At 33.8% G+C, this 10068-nt stretch overlaps 1 protein-coding gene across 2 annotated transcripts; it reads left to right on the top strand.

Annotated features, from left to right (window-relative positions):
• Positions 1 to 3832: 3832 nt before the first annotated feature.
• Positions 3833 to 10068, top strand: LOC108977752 (heat shock 70 kDa protein cognate 1). Of its 2 annotated transcripts, none has more exons than XM_018947614.1 (3): positions 3833 to 4377; positions 4598 to 4871; positions 8109 to 10068. In XM_018947614.1, the coding sequence occupies exons 2-3, from the start codon at positions 4667 to 4669 to the stop codon at positions 9833 to 9835; spliced, it is 1932 nt and encodes a 643-aa protein (XP_018803159.1). In that variant the 5' UTR covers positions 3833 to 4377; positions 4598 to 4666; the 3' UTR covers positions 9836 to 10068. The 2 variants fall into 2 exon arrangements, with proteins under 2 accessions (XP_018803159.1, XP_018803158.1); XM_018947613.1 differs by having other exon boundaries at positions 3834 to 4377; positions 4601 to 4871.

The following is a 10068-nucleotide window of genomic DNA, read 5'->3' as shown; positions in this document are numbered from 1 at the left end:
AAAAACAAAAGCAAAAATACAAATAAACTAAAATAAAATAATATGCGATAGACATTAATAAGATTTTTTAATATTTAATGAAGAGTGGAAATTAAATTAAATTAAATAAAGTTAAAAGCGTAGCATGACAAGTGAAAATTTGTAATAATTATTATATTGTCGGCAAAAAATAAAATATACCTTTGAGTAAAAAAAAACTAAGCATTGGTAACTAAATTAGTGGAAACTTAAAATATGTTTGTTAAAGTAAGTTTTCTATGGGAAAATAAATGAAATTTAAAACTCCAAAGTAGCATTAATTCTGAAATATGTATTAAAAGGCAACATTTTAAATAAGAGACAATTACAAAACTATAATAATAAAAAATAAAAATAAATTGTAGGATACCCTAACGACTTACCGACCCTCATATTTGCATATATATACATCAACACGTATACATTTATTAAAAATAACATATACTCTAATGAATTTTCGAATCCACATATGCCTAACTGACTGACTTATTTTTCATAAACAATTTAATAAACTAAAAACTTAACGGCAACAGCGTAATATAATTGATAAAATATTAAAATAAACAAAAAAACAATTATAAAGCATGGAGAAGTACATACGTTTTCAAAAAAGTTTTTCATAAGCAAATTGTGAGTACATAAAAAGTGAGAAATAAAATTTTTAGATCAATAAAAGTGGGACTTGTCTCAATTTGCTAAATAGTATTTGATATGATCACCAAAAGTGGTAATAATTTTATAACACTAGCTGAGCAAAGTTTGGCGGCTCTCAAAATTGAACGCTAAATTATATACATACATACATATATGTATGTATATTAAACCATTAATCAATTGTTTAGTCAACACTAAAGATATGTTCAAACCAAAACTTATGCGCCTCAAATCAAAATTAGTCTACACACTAAATACGACTTGTTACTATCGTTGCTACAATCAGACTACACAATTTTTTACTGTCAATAGCAGCTGTGTTGGACCTATTTTTTGGTACTTTTTGGTAAACGTGCCAATGGGTGGCGCTCAATTTCATATAGTTTAAGTTTTCATACTACTTCGCGGTGAAGAGTTTATGCTAATTGAGTAGATATGAAACTTAATGCAATCCACAGCGCTAATCACGTGATTAAGCTTTGGTTTGAGCATGTTACAACAAACTTAAGGCAAAAATAGCGTTAATATTAAAATAATGAAATGAAATTCTCTCAAATATGTATATGTAACTGGCAAAATCACATGCATACTTTTTCATACCTAACAGCGGCATATTGCAGTGAGTTGTGTCGATCATGCGCAAAATTTGATTGAACAAATAAAATATAAAGAAAATATAATTAATAAAAATATTATTTGTAAATTAATGTACACATACTTTAAGGGAAGTGAAGTGCATAACTAACTTTATGTTTTTCGTACAACTTTATAGTGCATAAAAAATATAGTACCACATAGCCATACACATAATCTCGGCAACAAATAAATTTTACAGAATTTAAACAAAAGCGATAAAAATTCTTCATTTAATTCATAACAATCCAAGTCTTAACGCTTTTATTTACGCTTATTTAATTTTCAACACAACCTCTTGTGTGCATACTTCTGTTTTCAAAAACGTATGTGCAGTGCACACTCCGCATAACAAACGAATTCGGCAACACTTCGCTAACGTACAAAACGTGCACGATGTGATTGCCGACCATCCGCCGGAAAGTTTGCATAGTTGTCATTGTATGTGATTCGTTGAAGTGCTGCTCTTTGAAATCGTTATTAAAACAGTGCTAATTTTTTATTAACAATTGTTACTTTGTGTTGCTAATTAGTTAGTTTATTGTAATGTTATTAAACGTTATTTATATAATATATGTATATCAGTTAAAATAAATGTACGTTGTACATTCAGCATGCCCACATGGTGGTCGTTGTATGAAAAAGCGACGTGTAAAGTACTGTAATTCGTGGAAAATTTGTTTATGCAATGCTGCAAGCATTTAAAATAACATTTTAATGGCATTAAGTGATATAAGTATATGTAAATATTAAGCAAGCGAACATAATATTGCTAGTTTACCAAGAATGTGCTCAAAATGATGGGGTTTCGTTAGCTTATTTTTTATAATTTGTACACAGATATTTTTCAATTGATTAAATTAGAAAAGTGCAAATTTCAAAAATTCTACATTAAAACATTATTTTTTGTTTTTATTTACATATATTTCATAATATCTTTTTTTTTTTTTTGTTCTTCATTTTATTAAAGAAAATAGTATTAACTTAAATCAAATCTATGTCCAACTAGCTGACTAACTTTTCAATAATAGTGTAAAATATGCAATTTGATTGCCAAAAGTTCAATATTTGCCCTTACTTAATGAAAGTATGAATATATGAAATAGAATTTCAAAAGTTCTGTGCTCATTCCAAAATTATAATTTTAATATCGAAATACACTTAAATAATTTAAATAAAATAATAAAAACTTTTATTTTATTAAGTATAAAAAAAAAGTTGATGAATGCTATTTTCAATTAAATTGAATAAAAATAGCTTTATAATAAAAACCGATGAATTTTTAAATAGATAATATGTCAAAAACATAATATTGATTAACGAAAATGTGAGTGGAGCGCTTCTTGTTATGCAAGCTTGTTATTATTCAAACCATAAGTATTTCAGGAAACTAAATTATGTAAAGAATAAGTTTGTATTAAAATTCCTTTTTTATGTTTTCAATATAGTGTTTTTGTAAAAACAGATTTTGGGTTTTTTTTTTAAGTTCTATGGAAATTAAATTTTTACTTTTATATTCTTTTGCTAAAATCTAAAATGTACATTATTTTTTTTAAAGTATGTTTGCTTACCACTCCGCACATATATTTTACTTCATCCCATACGAAAAGATTTATATTATTTCCCATAATTCGTATATACATATGCATATTTTTATGGAACAGGTGTTGATATACTTATTCCAGGTTAATTATAAACATAGCAAATACATATTTGCAAACGCAATCATACGGTACATACTTAAGTGCAGCAGATAAATACACCTATACATACATACATATTATCATAATACGAGATTTCATTAAGCATCTTAATAAAAATTTGCCAACAGCAACAAACAGTGTACCCGTAGTGGAATTGAATTCTAAATTAACAATGAAAATACCTACACAAATAAACAATGAAACATTTAAGAATAACAAGAAATATTTTAATAAGAATTTATTAATAAATTTGCGCATTAAATGTAAACAGGAGTATGCAAACAGTCTGAAAAATAAAAATTTCAGTTAATAACACAAGATCACGTTTTAGAAGTATAATTTGGTAAATATGTAAGCAAATTAATATTGTAAATTAATTGAACAAAAGTAATATAAAGAAAATGGTCAGAAAAGTATTCACTTGTTGAAAAAAAAATACAAAACTTTTACAGTTAATGAAATAAAAGCAGAGATAATGAAGAAACTATGGAATAATACAACATATGCATTACTAAACGCATCAATAAAATTTAATATTTAACTTTTACAATAATATATTAGTGTTTTACAAAATTTCGAAGTTGGTAACGGTTAACGGTATATACAATTTTCACTTTAACTTACAGCAAGAGGTTAATAATGTGCGCGGGGTCTGTCTGGCAGCTGACGCTCTACTCATAATTGCTTAATTACCCACGCTTTTGCTTGAGAAATGCGAAGAAGCTGTGAAAAACAGAACATGGTAAAAGAGAATCAGACAGTTTGCAAAATGCTGCTAATTTCTAATAAACTGATCGAAAAATTCGCCGAATGCAACATAGAATCGGTTAACAGCGCTTTCTAAACATATCGAAAATATTTAGAAAATACTAAATCCGAACATTTCAGCTCATTCACTTGCGAGCAATGCACGAGTACACAACACTTGCTAGCGTAAATATTTGATTCGTGTGAAAAAGTCCGACGACAAACAAAAATAGATAGCATTTCAAAAATTTTAAATACCAAAACAATTAAAAAACGCAAACTCAAATTCAACATCAAAATCGGACTTCAAGAGCGAATCATTGCTAAAAGTGCTGAGTGTATGAAAAAAGTCGAATTTCGTTAATTAACCTTGTGACAAGTTTTTGCTGTTAAATTTTTATAATTTTCTACGCGTTCGTGCCGTTATAGCGCATATGCGAACGCCGCCGCAGTGGAGCTGCAAAGAGAGAAAACCCTAGAATTTCTACGAGTGCTAACCTTCGTCCTGCTATTCCTTATCATATCACTATACCTATACCGTTACGCATTCTAAAATCGTGTCTAGATTTAGGATTAAATAAATAAAATTGACAACCAATTTTCACCTGCCTTCCTAAAAGCGGTAAGTTTGTGTGGAATTTTCGTGAAAATGCAAAATCCTATTAATACTTATGCAATTCCCACATTCTTGATGCATAATTTGGTGCAACTAAATTTGGTACATTCACATGCAAATCTTGTTTGCCTGTGCACTCGTCAATGCTGCCGCCGACGCCAACAAAACTGTCGCCACACACCCGTATGTATGTTGTCAATCGAACGCGCACACGCTATAATTAAAGCAGCTAACACAGCTAGTACCACAACAACAACACGAACAGGTATAGCACTGCAACAAGAGTTTTTACAATATGGCTAAAGCGCCTGCTGTCGGCATTGATCTTGGCACGACATATTCGTGCGTCGGTGTGTTTCAACATGGCAAAGTGGACATTATCGCCAATGACCAGGGCAATCGGGTGACTCCATCTTATGTGGCCTTCACTGATACGGAGCGTCTAATTGGCGATGCGGCCAAAAATCAAGTTGCCATGAACCCGAACAATACTATCTTTGGTGAGTTTGAAGCAAGCAAAAAAAAAAATAAAAAAATAAACTACAACAACAATTTAACACTAATAATTCTATCGTAAGGCATTATCCACCCACTATCATGGCATCTAAGTCATAATAAATCATGCACGCCACATGAAATTTCGCACTTGCCCATTTAAAAGGTGATCACCATGCAGTCTCTTTTACAATTTTTGCAGTAAATTCTTGAACGTTCGTTGAAGCTTTGGGCGAGCTTCTTCATAGCTTTGTGTAATTTATTTTTCGGAATATTATTCATACCTTAATTTCGATGATCTCACATCAGTTTATTAAACCGTTGTTATATTTTCAAAAAATCGTAGAACAGTTAAGTCCTTTCCTTTATTTCAATTCCATAAAAGATTGTATGACAGTAAAGAGTATCCAAAAAAATTTGGAAATATTCATACTGAGAACTGTAAACTGTTTATACCTAATTGTCCAAAGGTATACAATTTTTGGCGGAACCTTACTCGGGTTGATTTTCTATATTTTTATTATTTTTTGCATTAATAATATTTGGAAATATCCCTTGAGATTAATTATCAGCCGGTGTCTTTAAAGTTGACACCAGTCACCGAGCACAGTTGCTTCTAGCTATTGTTTTTCGACCGCCCTGTATCAGTTTGTTTGTATTTCAGCGGCACCGCCTCGTGGTTACAATGTGGGTATATAGTTATGTACATATTTAGCCATGCCATATTATGCACTTGTCGCCTTCTATTTATCATTTTTCGGGTCTTGAATATATTTGACGTGTTGTCGCTTTATTTTTTGGCAAACTCATCAGCCAATTCGTCCCGTTCGTGGCGTGCCAAAGTTTACATTTACGGCGGCCAATGTCTTTCAGTTTGTTTGTTTTCTCACCAGCTCATTCAATTAAAATTTACTTTGTTGCCACGTCCATTTTTATTGTTCCTGTGTTGTGTTGCTAATTTTAGTTGCATTTTAAATTTCATTGATTTAGAAATTGTTGTGTTTGAAACAACGCCTCACTTGTTTATGACTGTGCCACATGTTACTTTGTGCCGTTTAGTTTACACATTTCGTCTGTACAGCCAGTAGTTGATCCTATAATGGGAATTTTGCACATTTACTCTGGCCTCGATATTTCAAAAAACTATTTTTCATAGAATATGTATGATTCGATTTCTGTTTACTCGCTACATCTTATTCTGTCGTCACGTTTGAGTCGTTGCAGTTTGCTTCAGACAGTCTATCCATCTCTCCGCACTGTTTCGCATGTCCGAATAGTCAATTTGTTTATTTTATAGTATATATTGCTATCATTTTACACTTCTCATTGTAGACTACAATGTATAGTGTAAAGTGGATGATTAAATTTTTCTTTATATTCACATATAAGTGTATGTCAAGGAAATTTAGAAAGGGGAATAAATAAGTCACTCAGAAGTTTAGAAAACACTTAAGCGTCTAACATCGCTAAAGAGATGATATCGATTTACACTGTACGCGGAACGGTTGTTGATTTAAAAAAAGAAAGTTCTGATCCCATGACAGAAGTGAATAAAGTAACTAGTTCTTGGAAAGCCCAAAGTTCAGAATGATTCAAAAGGGGTAATGGAACAAAATATATATATTTTGTTACTCTATTACGATTTAAAAAAAAATAGGTAAGAAAATCAAGTCTCTACAACTAATTTGTTTGGTTCTTAACACTGAAATAATTTGAAATCAGTAACTACTTCCGTCTATAATGATTTCTGCATAGTAAGGATGTCGGGTAATGAAAGATTTTTTCGTAGCCTAAATACAACGAACCTACCCTGAACATAATTTTGTTGGAAATGTTACATTTTGGCATGCTATTTCAAGTCGGAGACAGATAGATTGAAAGTTGAGAAATGCTGTGTGTTTTACTGGGCCCTCTCCTGCTATTGCAACACCTAATTCTATTTGGTTCAACCAAAGGTGCTTTCTAAAGCTTCTGTCTGAATGGATGTGTTGTGTTTTCTAAAAGGATTCTTTTAACCGTTATACTGACTTCTTCTTTTGATTGCGAGACAATCAAGCACCTCTGATGATTCGGGCCTTTGGTCACTGGAAGGACACAGACCCTTAGAACAGTAACTCAACAATACAGTTGGCACTTAGCCTGCAGTGACCAATATAAAATCCCAATAGCTACCTTAATTTGTTCCTCGGGAGAACGATTAGTTTCTTGAAACGGTTTTTTATTGAACTCTAGCAGAAACAAACCGAAGCGAAGCGAATGCAAAACGCTAGCATATGTTGGTAGTGGAGATTTCTTCAGTCACTTTCTTGTTTCCGTGCTTCTCTCGTAATGTGTTACAGCTCACAGTGTAGAACAACATTTCCGATCTTATTGGTCTGGTTGCTGAAGCTTCTTTCGAATATCGGCAAGCTTATTTCCATGAATGCCTCTATTCCCTGCAGGCTAATAGAATATTTTATTTCCTTAATTTCCTTCGAAATGTCTTTCTAAGAGTCTAATTATTTGACGAAAGTTTCGTGGTGATCGCACCTGAGTTAGCGAATGCATTTGCAATATAAAGGAGCTGTTCACAGTCGTTTTAAGGTGATTTAAGATATGTGGGATTGTAGTCTATCTGATTTTCGTTAGGCTCTGATATGATAACCTCACATTATTACAAGTTGTGTGAACTAAACTGTTGTTTTTATATTTCTTTGTTCGTTTTGACCGTATTTCTATTCGATATTATTTGAACTTCATAAATTCTTCCACATTCAATTCTTTTTAGCACACTATATTTTAATCCTTATGTTCTAATACTCTTCTGTATGTATTCCTTACATTTAAAAGTCTTGAATCCATGTCGATTCTAATATAAAACCATTTTTTGTGCTCTCATTTCAGTTCTATAATACAGAGAGTTCTTGCACTCCAAAATTTGAGTAAATATGTATATTCTGCCTGGTCATGTGACTAATAAATTAAAAATTTAAATAATTTTTGTTGTCAGCCGTAATGTTAATTTCTTTATAATACTTTCTTTGTACTAAAGTTAAATGTATGTATGTAATAAAATATTCAGCCTGCCATAAAATGTATCAGGTCTGTCGTTTCTATTTCTAACTGCGCCTCCGCTATCATGAAATCTTCATTTAACTAATTACTGATATTCATTTACTACAAATTTGCACTTAATCTCACACGCATACATATAATATCTCCAAGATACCATATTTTCTCTGATCTTATCTTCCAAAATGTAGATGCTAAACGTCTCATAGGCCGTAAGTTCGATGATATGACTGTACAGAGTGACATGAAACATTGGCCTTTCGAAGTCTTCAATGACAATGGCAAGCCAAAAATGCGCATCGAATATAAGGGTGAAAAGAAAAGTTTCTTCCCGGAAGAAATCTCCTCCATGGTATTGACAAAGATGAAGGAGACTGCCGAAGCTTATCTCGGCAAGCCTGTAACGGATGCCGTGGTCACTGTGCCAGCCTATTTTAATGACTCACAACGTCAAGCCACCAAAGATGCCGGCGCTATTGCAGGGTTGAATGTGCTGCGCATAATTAACGAGCCAACAGCTGCAGCCATCGCTTATGGTTTGGACAAGAAGGGCACCAGTGAACGTAATGTGCTCATTTTTGATTTGGGCGGCGGCACTTTTGATGTTTCTATACTTACGATTGAGGATGGTATCTTTGAGGTTAAGTCCACAGCGGGCGATACACATTTGGGCGGCGAAGATTTTGACAATCGCATGGTGAATCATTTTGTGCAAGAGTTCCAACGCAAGTATAAGAAGGACTTAGCGCAGAATAAACGCGCCTTAAGACGACTGCGTACAGCTTGTGAACGCGCCAAGCGCACGCTCTCCGCCTCTTCGCAGGCCAGTATTGAGATCGACTCTTTATATGAGGGTATAGACTTCTACACTTCAATTACACGCGCACGTTTCGAAGAATTGAATGGTGACCTCTTCAGGGGTACTATGGAGCCGGTGGCGAAGGCATTGCGTGACGCTAAAATGGATAAAGGGCAGATACATGATATTGTTTTGGTTGGCGGTTCGACGCGTATACCTAAAGTGCAAAAATTACTGCAGGACTTCTTCAATGGCAAAGAGCTAAATAAGTCTATTAATCCGGATGAAGCTGTTGCTTATGGTGCTGCGGTACAGGCCGCCATACTCTGTGGTGACAAGTCCGAAGCTGTGCAAGATCTTTTACTGCTCGATGTAACACCTTTATCGCTGGGTATCGAGACTGCAGGCGGCGTTATGACGGTGCTAATCAAACGTAATACCACCATACCAACGAAGCAAACCCAAGTCTTCACCACCTACTCAGACAACCAGCCAGGCGTTTTGATACAGGTATTCGAGGGTGAGCGTGCCATGACCAAAGACAACAATATACTCGGTAAATTCGAGCTGAGCGGCATACCGCCGGCACCACGCGGTGTACCACAGATCGAAGTGACTTTCGACATTGATGCGAATGGTATTTTAAATGTGACGGCAGTGGAAAAATCTACAGGTAAAGAAAACAGAATCACTATAACCAACGACAAGGGTCGTCTGAGCAAGGACGATATCGAGCGTATGGTAAACGAAGCCGAACAGTATCGCAACGAGGATGAGAAGCAGCGTGAACGCATTAATGCCAAGAATGCGCTTGAGTCCTACTGCTTCCAGATGAAGTCCACAATGGATGATGAAAATATACGCGCTAAAATTTCGGACAGCGATCGTCAGTTGATATTGCAGAAATGTGATGAGACAATCAGCTGGTTGGATAGTAATCAACAGGCGGAAAAGGATGAGTTCGAATATAGACAGAAAGAGTTGGAGAAAATTTGTAGTCCGATTATAACACGATTGTATCAAGGTGGCGTGCCACCGCCACCACCAAATGCTGGTGGTCCGGGTGCTGGTGGCTCCTCCGGCGCAGCTGGTGGTCCAACTATAGAAGAGGTGGACTGAGCGTGTTTGAAAAATTAAAGAGCTTATGTCATATATATATTTTTGGCGTTGCTTTATTTTTCTAAATAACATTTTCTTATACTTCTTGTTGTCTGATGCTTCAATTCGTATTTTATTATGATCTATTTTACATATCTATACAATAATTTTTAACAACAAAAACTACATAACTTGTTCGAAAATGTTGTCGAAAGTATAATAAATTTCAAATTTCGATTTTTCGTGGTTTATTA

This window comes from Bactrocera latifrons, unplaced genomic scaffold, assembly GCF_001853355.1.
Source record: "Bactrocera latifrons isolate USDA-ARS-PBARC rearing strain unplaced genomic scaffold, ASM185335v1 scaffold_95, whole genome shotgun sequence".
Classification (NCBI taxonomy): domain Eukaryota; kingdom Metazoa; phylum Arthropoda; class Insecta; order Diptera; family Tephritidae; genus Bactrocera; species Bactrocera latifrons.
The sequence above is the reverse complement of the archived record's forward strand: the minus strand, read 5'-3'. Positions and strand labels throughout refer to the sequence as shown.

Bases quoted from the DNA above. Each gene is read 5' to 3' on its own strand.
- LOC108977752 (XM_018947614.1), top strand. From the start codon at position 4,667: ATGGCTAAAGCGCCTGCTGTCGGCATTGATCTTGGCACGACATATTCG. The intron at 4,872-8,108 runs GTGAGTTTGAAG...TCCAAAATGTAG, and splicing joins CCCGAACAATACTATCTTTG to ATGCTAAACGTCTCATAGGC.